Here is a 17,486-nt window from a genome sequence, read left to right on the forward strand (position 1 = left end):
AAGCAGGACTTGAAGTTTGTCCCATCTAAAAGAAATCATTAACCTAAAGTCTTAAGAGAGGGAATCTCAGATCACAGGAATAGACATTTTGTCATTATGTTGATGAAAGACATCCTTATCCCCAATCGAGTGTGTGCTTCTATGTTGCTTTAATATCAGATTTTAAAATTGCCACTCAAGTATGACTGCATCCCTTAGGCAGTGGCTGCTTTAAAGTCAGGCCCAGAGAGAATCTCTCCTTCATGCAGTGCTGTGAAATTTCAAATTTCAAAATGTAATTTTGTACCAGCTTGAAGGAATGCTCCGATGTACTGACATTTCACCTTAAGTAAAATTTTGCCTTATTTTCCAGTCTGGTTACTGAAAACATCTATGTCTTAACAAAATTGAAAACTTTCAATTTTACTTTGCTTTACCTCATATTTTAAAGTAGTCTAAAGAAGTACTTTTTAATGGAAGGCTCCAAAAAATCCACTCAGAAAATGTGAGAACAGACCATTTTAATGTTTCCAGGACTGCCTCTTCATCTTGGTTTCTTTTTATAATTTCCCCACTTCCACACAGAAAGTGGCATTATTTTGCAAAAGAAAAAGATTTGATGGAGCTGCACCTTTTTGATGGAATATGACTCCAGCATTGCTGGCTTTTGTGATCTAGCCATCTTTTGTGATTTAGCCATCTATCCATGGCTATAGATGGAAGAGTCAACTGTTGAAACATAATGTGCTTTGAATTATCACAGCAAAACCCTTTGCTAGCAGTAAATTCACTGGCATGTATGCACGTTGTGTTTCCTCAGATCAGGATGACAACCTCAGTGCTGCCTGGTTTGTGGCATCCCAAGTTAACACATGTAAATTCACAGCTGTGAGCTGTGTTACAGTGAAAAGACACAGGGGCAGAAGCCAGCAACTTCTTTCTTTTATTTAAGAACAAAAAAAGCAAAAACCAACAAAAAAAAACCAAAAAAAAAAAAAAAACCAAAAAAAAACAAAAACAAAAACCAAAAAGAACCCCAAAAAAACCAAAAACCAAAAAAAAAAACAAAAACAAAAAACAAAACAAAAAAATTGATGCAGAGGTGCTTCTTCAAGTACAGAATCATGAGGCAGCATAACCCAGCATTTTTTATCTGCTTTCATATGGTTCTCCTGACTTAAATCTCTTGTCTGTAGCTGAGAGCTTCCAAGAGCTTGCAGGAGAGGGTCTTGGCAGTGTTTTGGGAAAAAAGGAAGGGTTTTAATTCACAGGCAGGCATTGTACGGCACTTCATAGCATCCATTTTCCAAAGAGGGACAGATATAAACTAGCCACAGAAATTATTTTCCTGATGAGTCTGAACTGTGAAAAGGGGGGAAAAGCAGCATATTCCAGTGGGTGGTTGTGGTGCAGTTGAATCTTCCCATGTACCCCAAATGCGGGTGCAGTCTGCCTGTTTAGACATCTGAACCTACTGAAGTGTGTTGAGCTTAAACACATAAAAACATACTTGATACTCCAAGTTGCAACAGATAAATGGGATTTTAACCATAGCAATTGTGAACTTGGGTAATGGGGGTTGGTTTTTTCTTCTTCTTTTTTTTTTTTTTTAATTAATGTCTTACAACCCAAGTTCTCAGAAAAACCTAGAAGTTCATCTGAGAATCCAAATCAGAGGCCATTTCTGTGTCAAACAGGTATCTGCAGGTGGGTAGGGCTCCTGGCATGCAGAAAGCCCCTGGTTGCAAGTAGGGGATTTTTGATACCTGCTTTGGGAAGACCAAATGCCAGGGAGGCTGGAGAGGGGCCAGGAGGAAGGAAGAGGCCTTCCCGGGGGCACGGGAGACTTTGAAGTGTGACCCTGAGCAGAAGAGGGGTTGGGCAGGGTGGGAGCGGAGGCGAGAGGCAGCGGGGTGGGCAGAGGGGTGTGGGGCTGCGGAGGCAGGAGGTGAAGGCAGGGGTCAGGGTGGAGGGCGTGGGCAGGGGGTTCCCAGCCCCAGGGACAGCAGTGCTGGGAGCTGGGTGCTCTCCCAACAGGCTGCAACAAGCAGCTGGGGGAAACCGGCTGTGTTTTTTAACAGCTGGTTTAACATAATGAGGGCTCAGCAGCCTCCAAAGCAGCCCTGATCACATGCCTCAGGAGAAGCAGCGGGTGAAATATCAGTTTAGGAATCAGGAGACCAGGATTTTATTCTGTCATCTACAGCTGTTTGAGGAGTGACTTTGGGCAAGAAGCTGATGTGCTTGTGCCCTGGCTTCTCTACCACCAAAAGGTGTTGCTCGCCTGGATACCCCCCTGCAACTGAGTGTCTAGAAGTGGAAGCTTCTCCTCTTCCAGTGTGGTAGAACAAAAAAATTAAATTGAAAATTCAATTAAAATATGGCAAGTTCAAAACTGTCAGAGGGAATTCCTTTTTCACATACGCTGATGCAAATCATGGCTAACACCAGTGACTAAGGTGAAGTGGCGTCAGTGGGAAACAGAATTAAGTGGGGTCCGTTTACTGCCCATAAAAGTAATGAGCACACACTCATCCAGCCCTGACCCAGCGTTTCTTTTGTAGTTTAAAAATTTTTAATAAAGTATTTTTTGCCTGCCTTTTTCTAAGAAAAATGTTGAAATTAATCTTTGCTCATGTAAAATGCAGTTGCCATATGACTAATGGTTATTTTTAAAGTGCTGAGAGAAATTTATGCCTGTGTGTGTCAAGGAGACAAAGAGAGGGAGTTTTTGTCTATTTGCTGTGGTAATTGTTTATGAATATAGTTGTTTTTTCCAATTATCCTTTCCAGTTTTAATATATTAGCAGCCTTGTCTCCATTTCTGTCGGTTGAGGTTTGTGTGTAAATGTAGAAATGCATGCTGTCAGATATTTCAGTGACAAAAACATATGCTACATCTTAAGCATTGGGTTTTTTTCATAAAATGCCATAAAACTGGGATGGGGAGATTTGTGGAAAAGATGGCACTAAAAGTTAAACAGTGGTCATACAAAAAACTGTGTGGCCATTCAGATGATTTCTGGGCCTTGAAGTGAATATTTATTTCATGTTCAAAAACAAAGGAAAAACTCAGAAAGGCCAGAACTCATGCTAATACCTGAAGGAGAAGTTAAATCCAGAGTCAGGGCTGGAGAATTTGTCCTAAGGCATATTAGTATGCCTTAGGATAGGATAGGATAGGCTGCATGAGCAGAGATACAATATGGAAGTGGAGAATTAATTTCTTCTACAACAGCTACATTTTGTAATCTTACTTGTGCAAAAACCCAGTGGAAAATAGACGAGGTGGCCAGTGAAGTCAAAAGTCATTTTCACTTGGAATGAATGAGTCTATGAGTGAAGTCCTAGTCCTCTATATGTCAGAAGTAATGATCCCACAGAATTCACTTGGACTACATTGTACTTAAAGTTTTAAGTACCTAGTGCCCAGCTGAGGCAACCACGATTGACCTCTGTATCAGGGGCAGTGTAAGTGCCAGATACTTCATCTGTGTGTGTGTGTTTAATGTGAAAGCAGCTTTTGTTTTACAATTGCTGCTCATGCCATAGCTTGTGGGGACTGGTTTTCATTAACATACTTAAGTTTTTGTGATTTAACACTATTGCATGATCTGAGTGTTTCAAAATGTCTTGAGCAGGCCCTATCCAGAAGTTTGCCACGTGTCTCAGTGCCCTTTCCCAGGGCAGGAGTCATTTCACACTGCTGGCATGACATGATTTCCTCCAGCAGCACAGCAGGAACAAATCCTCAATGGTTTCAGAGGCTGTGAAAATCTGCATGGTTTAGTAATCCCCTTCTTCATCCACAGAAATAAAGGGTCTCCATCTTTTTCTTCCTCAAGGGTAACTGCAGTTATGCTGGAGCAGGGTATTTTAAATTTATACTATTACTATTTGGTTTTGGAGCTGGAGGTCTGTAAATGCTACTGTAAGGCTTCTGATGTTCAAACATTATTTCATGTTGGCATTTTTATTTGAAGGCCCAACCATGGCCGAGGAAAGGAAACTTCTGTACTTTTATTTTTGTGTTACATCTTCCAGCTGGAATATTTTCAAGCACAATAGAATTGAACATGAGATTTGGAGAGGGAAAGAGAGGAGAAAAAGGAGTCAGCTAGAAGAGGTGATGACTCCAGTGGGGTACTTTGCAGTTTAGTTCTCTGGGGACTGAAAAACGCTTTCAACCAGTGTGATGTTGCAACAGCCTAAAAGAGGAGAGAAAAATCCATGTCTGATCTAGACCAACCAGAAACTAAAAACAAGGGACACTTTGAATTCTTAGACTCTCACCACAACTGAAAACTGTGTTCAGGCCAAGGAACTGGAAAATCAGTTTCTTGGGTTAGAGAAATGCTTCCCTGAAGAGTCAGAAGCAGCTTTCCATTTTAATTGGTACAGAAACGATTGTGTTCTGAAGCTGTGATCCTAACATTTGAACCACTGCAAAGGTTTGCAGTCAGGGCTACAAAGAGTTGAGCGAAATGCTACAGTAAAACAAATTTTTCTGTGACATTTTCTTGCCATTTGGCTCTGTTAGTCTATCATTTGTCACAAAATGGAAAAATAAGATCTGTCTTCATAATGTACCAAAAAGAAATCTGACTGCAAACACAAGTCAGGAAGAGGCATAGGGACAGGAGCTGAGTGGTGTAACCCTAGATCAAGAGATGGTTTTGAGAAATCATATACTGGGGACCTCAGAATCCCCTGACCAGGAGTAATTGAATGTGGTAATTGTTAAGGAGAGCTTTGAGAAGAAATCTTGAGTAAAAATTACTTACAGTGTGCTTGTTTTAAGAGGGAAGTGTAGTAAATTTCAGGACAAATTTTTAAGTGGCAATAGCACAGGCACGGCCTATGTTGTAGGCAAAATAAATTTTCTGAACTAAATGACTTCTCTCAGTCAGCCAGGCTAAGTGTTTGTTTTTGGGGTGAAATACGTATTTCCTTCATTGCGCTTGTACAAGGATAGCTGAAGCCTGAGAGGAGGACTCTGGGGATCTGGTTGTAATGGCTGGTAATAACACCTGCCCTTTATGGGATGAGGGGTGAATTTGTGCAAATTTGCATTGCAGAATAAGGGATGAGATCAGAAAGCCCTTCTTAGATGTGTCAGAGATATGGGAGATGTACTTAGTTTTACAAGAATCAAGAAAAATAGGATTTTTCTGTTAGTCTTGCACTTTTAAAGCTGATGTATCATTACTAGTCTATTTACTGTGGAAGACTTTAGGCTAAATAATCTCACAGAGAACTGCCCTGCAGCCTTCTGGATTAAAATGATAAATGTGTGAAGCATTATATTATTTTGTGCATAAATTTTATAACAATATTTTCTTTAAAGTTACTCAGTCAATAAGCTTTGACTCTGGTAAAAGTAGCATGACTCCTACAGCCTGTATTTTACCAATCTTCAATGCTTCTCTTTTGCATAAGAGCACCACTGCACTTTGATAACAACACATGACAAAAGATAACAAAATCAAGGGAGTTTGAAGATGCTAGGCAGTCTGTTCTTGTAGCACTGTGATTTTTTTCTTGCTCATGCAGAACTGCAGTCAAGTAACAGACAGATCATTTTTTTCAGGATTAAAATAATGTATGTGGAAAATGAAGGAAGAACATTATATACTTCTGTTTAAGTTTTATAGGTGCTATGGTCATAAGATAGTTCCAGAAATTAGTTCATCAGTTCTATCCTTTCTTTTTCTAATGTTCTTTTTTCATCTGATGGCCATTGGAAAGCAAAACTCTGTGCTAGTCCATAAGGACAAGGTGGTATGTTGGGAGTGTTGTGTTCCCCAGCAGGGATGGGGAACTTCACAGGGATGAGCCAGAGCTTTTTTTTGTTCCTCCAATGCACGTTTAAGTATTTTTCTGGATAATGAGCACTAGTACCTTGCATGCATATGATTCTTGTGTGCAAATATACTTGCAAGCTCCAGCTCACATGAAAATCTCATCTGAAATTTGTTGCCTGTTTCATGGAGCTTAGGGCAAATTCTGTTCACCTGTGGGGTTTTTTCTCAGTATTGAGGTCTGAGTAGTGTTCCTTGCTTTGGCTAAATGAAATACATTTTAGAAGGCAGCTACCTATTGCCAAGAAGAGCCCTAATGCAAGAATATTTCCATCTGGGATGACTAACATGTGCCCAATGTACGTCCAGTCTCACATCCCACTCTGCAAACAAGATCCACTGATGAATTAATTATCTTCTTGCTTCAAAGGGCAGTCAAAAGATGAAAGTAAAAAACTGGACAGATTTCAAAAAATGACATTATATGAAAAATAGGTCATTCAGCCAGATTGCAAATCATAGATTTTCAAAAATGTGGAATGTCAGGCAGTCCTATTTGAAAAAATATGGCTTCTCTTGCTTGTTGCATATTTTGCTAGTGATGGAACGAACATATTCATAAAGGAAAGACAGTGTTTTAACTCCTATTTAGGATAATGCCAACAGTATTCAACTTGTTTGGTCCAGGCTTATGCCAATATGAATACAATCCATTTGTCCTTGTTCAGTTTGTAGTTCTTTTGTAATAGTAGCAGCAAAGTTATTTTGAACAGTTGTAAATATAAAACTTATACAGTGGTTTCTGGTATTTCATAGTTGCAAATATGGAGTCTGCTTTTTGTGAAGACACTTGATTTTCTTGAAAGGGTCATATCCATGGCTGGTGATATAAAGCCCCATATAACAACCCACTGGCTTCTCATATATCACTGACTCAGTCCATAAAATATATAATTGTGATGCTAATTAAATTGTGATTTTAAAGCTGTGTCTTTAACAAAGGGATTGTTTGTACCTACCCAGAGAAAACCAGAGCTATCAGTCTAATTCAGTATAGCTGTCAATCCTAAAAACAATACACAGAAGCTGCAACTTCTTAGCTTCAGAGGCACAGGTCTGAGGAGGTGTAAATCCTCCACTGAAGAAGAATGCACAACATGCTACCTGCTGTTTAATGTATTAGCAGATCAGAGACCATGACTACATAAATCCCCCCAAAAATCAGCTATTTAGTAATCTATTGGAGCAGTACCAGTGCTGACTTCCTAAAACTGGCAATCCAAAAAAGGCAATACAGTATTCATCTCAAGAATTAAAACCCTAAGCCAATGTCACGTGTAGTCCTCTCAGATGCAATTATTTATTCTAGTATTCTAGTTTGTCTTGAATGTGCCTGGTATGTTTTCATATGCTGTAAAAATAAATACAGTGGTTTAAAGCCCTGGAAAGTCCAAGTAGGTATTAAATAGTCCAGCACTGCAGAAATGCAGGGTCTGATTTTTTGAGATCATCTGTGCTCTCTGTGAATATCTGATCCAGTTCAGCACTTCTGGGCATTTCTTCTTCAGCTGCCAGGGAGCTGGCCATGTATTCACAGAGCTTTCCTCTGTACCACCTATTGCAAGTGGTTGTGGTGTCCAAGGCAAAGACCAGGCATAGAGCAGGCTCATTGGAGCTAGTGGTTGGATAACATTTGAAAATTAGTATTTACACCCAGATGAAAAAAACCCCAGGTTTGTAGGGAGAGGTCATTCTCTTATTAGGGCAACTTCTATAGTTGGGAAAAACAGACAAGCTTTTAGACAGACAAGACCACTTCTGGTCTGGAACAGAAGCAGAAGTGTTCAAGCTAAGACCAAAATGAAAACAATTGCTCTACTTTTACTTTGTCAAGCACTGTTCAGACTGATTGGCCACCTCCTAGATCCTGGAGAGTCATCAAGCTCTGAGTTATGAAGAAAACATTTTTGATCCAGTTATCTCAGTCTATATTAATCCCACATATGGCTCCACCAGCTTCAGCAGACAAACATCATTATCCAAGCATTTAATGATCATTTCCATTGAGGATTTGTTTATTTATAGAAGGCAGGGTGGCCTTAGTGGGCAAGACTCTAGGCTGAAACTCTGAAGCCCACTCTGTGTTCCCTAAGCTGCGTGATCTGCAGTGAGTGGGTCTGTCTGTCAGCTTCTGTGTGGTAAATAGACATACCAAAACTGGCCTCCTTGCAAAGTCCTTTTATATCTACAAAGGAGAAGTGTTGCATGGCAGTTATACACTTCTTCATTACTAGCTCTTTTTCATGTGGTTCCTTTAATAGACATTTGAGTTCTGATAGTGTTACACCCTGTTCTCTTCTGAACAGGGTGTAACACTACTGCTGGTGCTGGTAGCATCTCTGTTTGCCAAATGTGACTAGAAGACTCCTACTACTGTGATGTGAGCAGCTAGAAAGCTGTTTCTCTAAGCTTCCTAATATTAGATATGCTCTGAAAAGGGAAAGACCATGTATGTTCAGCAAACACTTAAGTTTCTTCATCTGGAAAATTATTGCAATCTAAGCAGGCACATGTGGAAATGAATAACCATGTAGATGTTCACAGATTCTCCAGTAAATGTACAGTAAATGCTATCTTTGCCACCTTTAAATAAAACACAGGAAAATGAATGCTGAAGTATTTCCCATTATTCTTAATGTATGTATGTGCAGTCAAATGCACAAATGCATGACCATACTTAACAAAAGCAAATGTATGTACTGTGAACATGTGTGAGGATGCATACATTGGTATTAAATAGTGTGAGATACAAATATATATAGATATATAGAGTTATATATATATATATATATATATATATATATATATAGATATATATATATAAAATGTCAAATAAACATTTAGGTTGCAAAGCCAAGCAACATTGGGTAGTCCAGAATGCAGATTTCTTAGGCATTCTTGATTAGCCCTCTTCAATCTGTAGGATGATACAATTTTAATTGCATGATAACATTTGGAGGCTTTTTTCCTTAACAGATTCTTGCTTCAGCCAATCAGTAAGGGAACAGTTTTTTAACATTTCTGCTTTTTATCTTATTCCGTTGAGTGCTCTGGCCTCAGATCTCACATTAGTGCACATGATCAAAGTATTACACTGAACACAGAAAAAACATTAATCCACTTTCAAGGTTTAGTTTTGCTGTTGCTTCCTCAACAGCATCATAATATGCCACAAATCCTGATGAACATGTCTCTGCAAAACATCTACGCAGGGTGAGAATTCTATTTATTTTTTTTTACAATATTATTGCCATCTTGCATAAGCACTTAAGCACAGGGGAAGAAAGGACAAAAATGTCAGAATGACAACTTTCAGTGAAAGCTGGAAAAGGGAGCTGTGGCAGCCTTTGCATGTGTAGAATTTCCCTAAGACTTTCTCCACTCAAAGCACAGTGCCAGTTGACTTCAGCTTTCAGCACTTCTGCATTTCAGACCCCAGGTGTCTCTTGCTGAGCACCCAGAAAATGAAGCCAACCACTCAAGAGGGAGGAAATTCCAGAATTATGTCATCATGCCTACATGTGGGGAGGGGAAAGGAGCTAATCGTGCCCAGACAATCCAAATTCTGGCATTTGCTAAGATTTTAGCATTTGACTCACAACCCTATCATTCTTTTAGCTGAGTTTCTCTGTGTATGTGTATACATTTCTCTGTAAATAAATAAGGACATCTAAACTGTGTCTAATCTCTAAAAACTCTTGCACTGCTTTCTCAGTAAAACTATTTTGATATTTCTGCTCTTGGAAAAAGGCATGATGTGTTTTAATAACCTTTACTTGCTTCCATTTATCCCTACACTGCACTAGAAGCAGGAAAGGACTATAGACAAACAAATAATTCGATGCCCAAAATCAGAGGGATCAAGGACTTCTAGAAACAGGGATAACTTTGCTTCACTTTAACCTGAAAACCTGATACTAAATCTCAAGTTCTAAATTTGCTGTATGATCCCTATCCATTACCAAATTGCAAGCGAAGCATTAAAAAGCATTGCAAGAAGCCTTAAAAATCCCAACTATTTCAGTTGAATATTGGTGTAGTTTTTGTTTGCTGCCTGAAAATTTTCTCAAACCCTTCACCTTCTGAAACTTCCCTGCACAAGCTGGAAGGTTAGAAACAGGATAAAAATGGAAGCAAAAATCCATATTTAAACAGCCAGTTCCAAAAGTTGGTGCTTTAGGGAATGGAAACCATTAATGCAAGACTCACAAAACTTTTGTAGGAGCTGGTTTTATTAGTATCTACCATAATTCTGTCTGTGTGTATATATCTGTACAGCATTGTGATCCTATCTGTGTGTGCATGGCTCTTGAGGCTGGCAGAGTATTCACTCCCTGCTGCACCAGGCACTCACACTTCTCTCCTGTTCTTTGAAACTGGGAGTGCCTTTCTTCCATGCATCCCCATCTCCCCTAGCACCACAGACCAATGGCAGAAGGAACTTTTTTACCCCTCCTGTGTGTGTACAGCTGGAGAGCTCTTCTCACCAGCTCTCTGCTGACTGTGCTGGATGCTATCTGTCTTTCAGCCAGTGGACAGAGCAATGTATTTACCCTGCCAAACTGAACCGCCCTGGCTTGCTCTCTAAAAGCTCGTCCTTAGTCCTTCTGTATAGGATACCTAGGGAAAAGTAGGCACCAAAGGGAGGCATTGTGAGTACCCTACCTTTTTTTCCACCTCAGGTTCCATGGTCTGACAAATCCCTGACAAGGGAATGGCATTCATTAGTAGTGCTTTAAATTCTGGAAATGCCTCTTTATCCATGCTGGATTCCTCCTCCCTTTCCAGCCTGGGAAGCACATGGTTATCCCTCCTCCCTGGTGGCTGGGGAGATGAGCTTTCCCTTTCTCCCCACTGCAGTCACTAGCAGTAAGGGGAGTGATAGCAAATTTTATGCCAAGATTTCCTCATTTTACCAATAGGGAAAAGCACATCTGTCCATGCTGAGACACCTCCTTACAGTATGTGCCTGAGACATGATCTCCAGCCAAGAGACTGCAGAATCACAGAGTCACAGAATATTCTGAGTCTGGAAGGGACCCACAAAGATCATTGAGTCCAGCTCTTAAGTTAATGGCCCATATGGCAGCTAGCAACATGTCCCCTCTGGGCTTCTGGGAGAAGTCCTAGGGTAGGCAGTGTGGTGGGAACCGTACGGTGCCTATTACGTTATTGAAAACAAAATACAGCTGCATGTTCCTGTTGGTTGAATGCAACCTGTCAGCACCAGCATCTCACAAGAAGCCAGGACTCATTACAGCCAGCCTTCACAGCAGAAGGTGCCAGTAACCAACTAGCTGGAGAAGCATGATATGTTTTCCTCATTAACATGGCAGGTTAGAGCAGGAAGTCTGCCTAGAGAAACACCATGACATGAGGAACTGTATGGTGACAGCAGGATGCTCAGAAAGCCCCAGAGAAACTCCAGTGTTCTCCTGATGGCTGAATGCCCCAGGGCCAGGACAACATGTGGTCTCTTGTGCCCTGGACCAATACAGGGCACCAGTGATGCTGGCTATGCCTTGGTGGTATGTCAAGCTCCAAAATAACTGCAAAATAATTCCTCCATAGCCCGTGCATTTACTCATCCTAATTGTTAAATACTTTTAAGAATAGCTCTATTTTCATTCCTCATAGTTCGCAAAATCTAGAAAGCTGTGTGTCTTTATCCTCTCAAAAGTGTGAGTGGGTTGGGTGCCAGCCCTGAGCACAGGAAAAATGGATCACATTGCTGTAACAAGCTGGTAACAAGTAATGAGGGCTAGGTAGACTCTGAGCCATTTTGGTGCATCACTGTCTTTTCAGCTCTGCTTGTATTATGTTCTGGTCTGGACAATCAGAACCCTTGTAACTTCAGAGAAACATCAAGGAATGAATGGTTTACCCTCCTGAATAAAATGAGAACATGTGAGTGTGGGGAGAGAGGGGGAGGGAGTGATGCATTTGCATAGGTCAGGAAAGGTCATTAAAACATCTGGCAGTAGTAACTGACATGTGTCAAATTTTAGTGTTCATTAAATTTGTATTAATGCAAGAATGGTTCCTAAGCTCCAAATGCCACTTTTGGTTGCTATATTCCCCCAGCTGATGGCGATGACTTTTCAGAACTGTGCCATGCTTGTTTCCTTGCTAGTGGCATCTGACCTGAGGTCAGTTTTCTGTTTAACCTATTCCTGTAGGTCAAAAGACAAATTAATCTGGTGAGAATTGAATTGGAAATGAGGTATCTGGATAGCAGGTGTCCCAGCTGTGGAATAGCTGCCAGGCTGAAAGGTATTTGTATCTGTCCTCTTGCCATCCAAGAAGTCATATCCGAGGTCAGGGAGATATTCAGTTGACATCTGAGAGGGGAAGTTATGGGGAGCAGAAGTGGCAGGTGCCCTGTGTGAGCAGATTATCTTGCAGTCAGGGGGGAAATGTCTAAGAGTGTCACTCTGAGCATAAATGTACATGTTCCATGTATTGGGCACTTTGCCTTACCATTTTATAATTGTAAAGAAGTCAGACAATTTCCAGGTCCCTTAAGGAGGAGAATCTAACAAATCTTTTTCTTCCTTTTTTTTTCTTTTTTTTAGAGGATGAAGATGATGAAGAAATGGTGGAGCCAAAAACACAGGATGACTTAGAGACAGAAAATCAAGACCAGAAGCAGGAAGTGAAAGAAGGTACTTTAAAAAATGAAAAGGATGATGTTAGATGTTTAAAGGATAGGATTCTGCCAGTAACTACTCTCATAAGTAGTTTTCACTATTGAGAACACTGAAATTGAAACAGTCACCAGTTTTAATGATTCAAAACCATATGAATGGCATAAAAGCAGAAAATTGTATCCCAGAGACCCAGCTGGTAGGCCTGAGAAGATTGTGAAAGGCATGAGGCTTGAGCTGTTTAGCAGAATGTCCTGCATGTCCTTATAATTTGAAAATGAAGTAGGGATTCTTGGATCCCAGTACTGGTACTAATTTGTCCTCTGGCTCCAGTACCCTGCTTACGTGAAAGATTTGAAATGGGAATGCCAGGCATTCCAGCAGCTCTATAAAGTTTGTTGGTCTTCAGAGACACTTGGAGCCCATAACTGCCTGCCTGCTTCAGAGGAACAAAGTTAAACCTAGTGGTAGTCAGGAATCTTCCAGCAGAAAATGATTTCACTTGAAAAATGTCTTCTGTCAAAATCAAAACATTTTGTGGGAACTGCCTCAAGGAACTTAAAAAGCCCTTCTGAAGCCAGACTGGCCCAGCCCTTCTGTCCATTACTCTGTATTGAGGTGTTCTGCACCGTTACAAGAGACAAAAATTCAGATTACTACTTGCTTCTGGTGCAGACAAGGGACACTTGTTTAAGTCATGCATGTCAGCACTGACATGGAAGATGTGCTTGGTGCCTCTTTTCCTTTCCTTGGACCTGTCCTAGCTTTCAAATTAAAAGAAGGATGTGAAATTTGGTCTTCCTTGCCTAGAAATTTACTAGGGTATTGGCTATGCTAGTGTGTCAATGCCTTCCACAGTCAATGCTCGCTCCTGTGTTGAGTAGGGAAAAAGAACTGAAATAGCAGCAGCTGTAGGGTGGAAGAAAATGGGTTTCTTCTCCAGCATTTCTTACTTTTGTATTGACAGGACTGCTCAAAATTCTGTTTAGCCTCTTGAAAGGTAGTTTACTTCTTCGGGTAGGGCCCAAGTTGTTTCTTGCTATGGTGATCATTACCAGGATAATTCTGTGACGTTGGTTTTTCCCAAGATAATCTCACTAGGGGAAAAAATATGGAGCCATTTTACATGGAAGCCCATGAAATCTTCAACTGGGAATACAGCAGCCAATGCTTATTTCTCATCCAGGGAGACTGGTATCTTTTCATCAGTATCCAAAAAAGATTAATCTGGTACACTAGTGCCGACATTTACTATCCTCACCCACCGAAGTACCAGCCGTGCTATTTTGATTATAAATTGATTTTTCTTCCCTCTTTAGAGCATCACATAAATCACTGCTGCAATAAATCCTGTAGTGTTCATTGCTTGTTTAGGTCCTTGTGGAAATGTGGAGAGATAAAAGTCCTCCTGCTCCTCATCATTCTGCTTCTTCCACTGGCCCCAGCCACTGATGCCATGGGCAGAGGGGACCAGTGCAGATAGCAGGAACAGGAGTCAGGCAAGTCTGCAAAGGCAACACTGAGGACATGAGCAAGAAATGTGGCAACGTAGAAAAACATCATTCTTCATGGAAATTACTCTTCTTTTCAAAACTGTGAGGTCAACTTGCATATGGGCTTTTGCACTCACTGGACCTAACACAGTATCTCTTACTGATGGCAGCAGAAAGCCATAAAAACCTCTACTACTGCACATCATGCACAAGCACTGTCCTGGGTTGCTGAATGTCCCTGTAGTATTCAACTTAGAGCTTATCCCCCACCCATTTATTCCCACAGGAAATTGATGCTAATGCTTACACAGGGGAAGAAAGCACAAGCTCCTGCAAGAAGAGAAGAAGAAAAAAAATCAAAATAGAACCCTGGACTGATTTATTTTACTTTTTTAATGGGCTTTCAAGTTAGCCTTTTATGTACTTTGCTAGCCAGCCACCACTGCCAACAACTTTTATTTCTTTGCAGTGCTTTAGTCAGAGGGCAGTGATCCCCTTCCCTGCCCAGCAGACCCCCAGGAGCAGTAGATCATCTGGGCTGGTTTAGCACTGGTCTCAGGCACACCAACTGCAGGCTGTAAAAGCAAGGCACAGCTCGTTTCAGCAGAACTGACTTTGTGAGGTGCTAACATCTTACAGGGTTCAAGGAAGAAGAAAACATGCTCATTGCCTGATAGAAAGTGAACTTGACCTGTAGTATGTGTTGTGATAGATAAAATAGTGGTGAGCTGCTGACAGGCATTAAATGCTGTGAATCAGATGAAGCCATCGTCCCCAAACTGACAAGGAACGGAGGCCCATTTTTTAGTGTTTGGTGTCATTCTGTCCCTGCTGGCTTTAGCCCTTTTGCCTACAAAATCCCATTTTCCTCTCTGTTGTAATCACCCTTCTCATGTTCTGAGCAACATTCAGAGTTTGAAGCCATCGTTTGTGTTTCATGGAAGTGATTAAAACCATGTTACAAGTCAAACAGGAGTTTAGAAGAACATTTCCTGTCAGTGCTGCACTCTGTGTGCCTACTCAGAATTAATAGCTTTTCTGCAAATTAGCACATAATGGGTTAAAAGCATGTTTATGTTGGCATTAAGTACTCTGGCTTCTTTTTCTCTGCAAGGCAAGACAATATTTTGCAAACTTTTTAAAGAATCTCTAATAGACATTATAGTGGCGCCATTCACACTGCTATATAGTAGTTAAGGCTGTGTCAGCACTTCCATTATGAATCCTGTTTTTCAGGGATTTATAACCCAGCCGTAAAAATTTGCTCTGGGCTGAAATTTGGTTTCAGCTCAGGGAGCACATTTTTTAACAGATTAAAAAAAATCAGCATGGCCTTTTTTGAGTTATAGGAGTGTTAAGAAAAAATCCATGGGAGAGAGAAGTGCAAGGAGAGAAAGGCAGAGCATTTTTTCATGAATATAACTCAAAAATTGGTCAGGATAAAAAATAAAGTTTGGATGTAGTCTGTTCAGTCTCCCTTTCTCCAAGCCAACAGGACAAGAGTGCTCTATTTTTTTAATGGTATTTTAAGAGGAAACAGGATTTTTTTTCTATGTGGTTTATAGGTAGTTCAATTTAATTCTTCAGACATTTATTGCATACTTAATTTCCTCATCTTCCCCCTGCATACCCCAGAGCTGCTCTGTGGGGTTTGGTGGGATTATTCAGCAGCCATGGGTGTTTGTAGGGTCTGACCCTGGTTCTGGACATGTCCCAGCATCACTGTCTGGCATGGCACCTCTTGCAGAACTTCACTGCCATGGAGGCGTGAAGGGCAGAGGAACAGCTCGAGCTCCCCAAAGTGGAGTGGGAGATGAAGAACTGACTCGTTGACCACTTAGAGTGTATGAAGCCTTGGGACCACCTTGTGTTCCTTCTGTGGGGCTGCCTGTTGCCACCCATGTCTCTGGTTGCCACCCATGTCTCTGTTCTCCCCATGGTTTTTGGAAGAACCGAGTGTGGGATACCTGACGCTGAACTGGGCTGGGCTCTGCCTGTTCCCAGCCTCTCCTGAACACATAAACAAGAGACTGGTTCCAAACTGTGGCATCAAGTGGGATGGGGTTTTCCACCACCAGAGAGCTCTGGAGCTCCACCTAAGGCTCCTCTTTGTGTCAGCAGAAACCACAAGAACAATGGGACGGGCTTGGTCTTAAAAGTGGGCCTCAACCTGCATTTATCTGAAGCCATGGGCATATCCACAGAAACTTGCATGAAAGACTGTGATGGGAAAGGCTGGGATCTGCAGCTCCAAAGACCTGTTGTGCCCTGCTCTTGCCCTGGCTCTGTGCATGGGGCTCAGGTGTCTACAGAGCAGGCTGGGCTGGTGGGGATGGTTTCGCTCTCAACAGCTCAGGCATCAGTGTTGGAAAAGCAAGACAGGTTGTGGTGAGGTTTGTCATGGCCAGAAATGCCACGGTTTCACTGCCACCAGCACCACAGTGAGCTCAGGTGTGCCAACCCATCCTTACAGCCAGCTCAGGCATGCTCAGGGATGGTGTCCAGCATGGCCCCTGGAGAAGCACAGGCAGTGGGAACAGCCCTGCCTGGCACAGTATCAAATTTAAGGCTCTGCAACTTGCTACTCCAAAATCAAAAAATCCCTAAATAAAGCTTGAAATCTTCCTTTTTATGTTTAGTGGTTATGCCATGAAGGGGCTTGCCAGCACAACAAAGACATGACATATATGAAGCCATGGTATGGGGACACAGCAAAGCAGGATATGGCATTTGTCAAGCCTGACATGAAAGTGCTAAGCACAAGAAAAACAGGAGGATCACAGGATCACAGGCAGGCAAGGACTGAAAGCTGCTGAGAGCCACTTCACACCTTGCAGTTCTCACCCTGTGCCTTTCAGCCATCCTCCATTGTCAGCACATGTAAAGTTTACATGGATTTAAATAGATGCTGAAAGAAATAATACAGCTCTTAAAGGGGTTTTAATAATCTCCTTCTGTCTCTCATTATATCTCTGGGTTGATAACAAGGCTGCTTCCTGCTTCACTGTTTTTATTAGTTTGCCCTTTCTTTCATTCACTTACTCCTTTTGGTCTTTTTCTTTTCGTTTGTTTTTTTTTTTTTTTTTTTTTTTTTTCTTTTTCCTTTAATGGACTTAATTTTCATTTCTCTTGTCAGGTTTTTAGAATTGCTGAGATTCCAGGAGAATCTTTGTTATATTTATTTAAATGTGGGATGGGTTTTTTTGTTTTATTTTTTTAATGTTTTTTTAACTCCCTTGAGAGAAGACTCAAATTCTGATACTTGAATATTTCTAAATTTGTTCCTGAACTGTTATCCCAACTATTTATGTTGTATTTACTACAAACATGCTTCTGCTGAATAAGAACAAGTCTGCAGCAATTTTATCTTTGTTCCTAAAATTCAAGAAGATGTTTTAATATAATTTTTTTGGTTTTTTCTGTTTTGCCCAAAGAAATTTATGGACAAAGAACCTGATGTGAGATATGGTATTTCTGAGGATTACGTTAAGTCACATGAAATGATA

General features: G+C 41.0%; 1 protein-coding gene across 4 annotated transcripts in view; it reads left to right on the forward strand.

Moving 5' to 3' along the window:
• DYNC1I1 (dynein cytoplasmic 1 intermediate chain 1) overlaps positions 1 to 17,486 on the forward strand; it is a 186,721-nt gene that overhangs the window by 89,933 nt on the left and 79,302 nt on the right. For all 4 annotated transcript variants that reach the window (XM_071429032.1, XM_071429036.1, XM_071429034.1 and 1 more), the window contains exon 7: positions 12,416 to 12,505. In XM_071429032.1, coding sequence (XP_071285133.1) covers positions 12,416 to 12,505 — 90 coding nt within the window. The remainder of the gene's footprint in view (positions 1 to 12,415; positions 12,506 to 17,486) is intronic.

This window comes from Agelaius tricolor, unplaced genomic scaffold (assembly GCF_023055355.1).
Source record: "Agelaius tricolor isolate 1412-34295 unplaced genomic scaffold, bAgeTri1.0.p SCAF_6, whole genome shotgun sequence".
Classification (NCBI taxonomy): Eukaryota; Metazoa; Chordata; class Aves; order Passeriformes; family Icteridae; genus Agelaius; species Agelaius tricolor.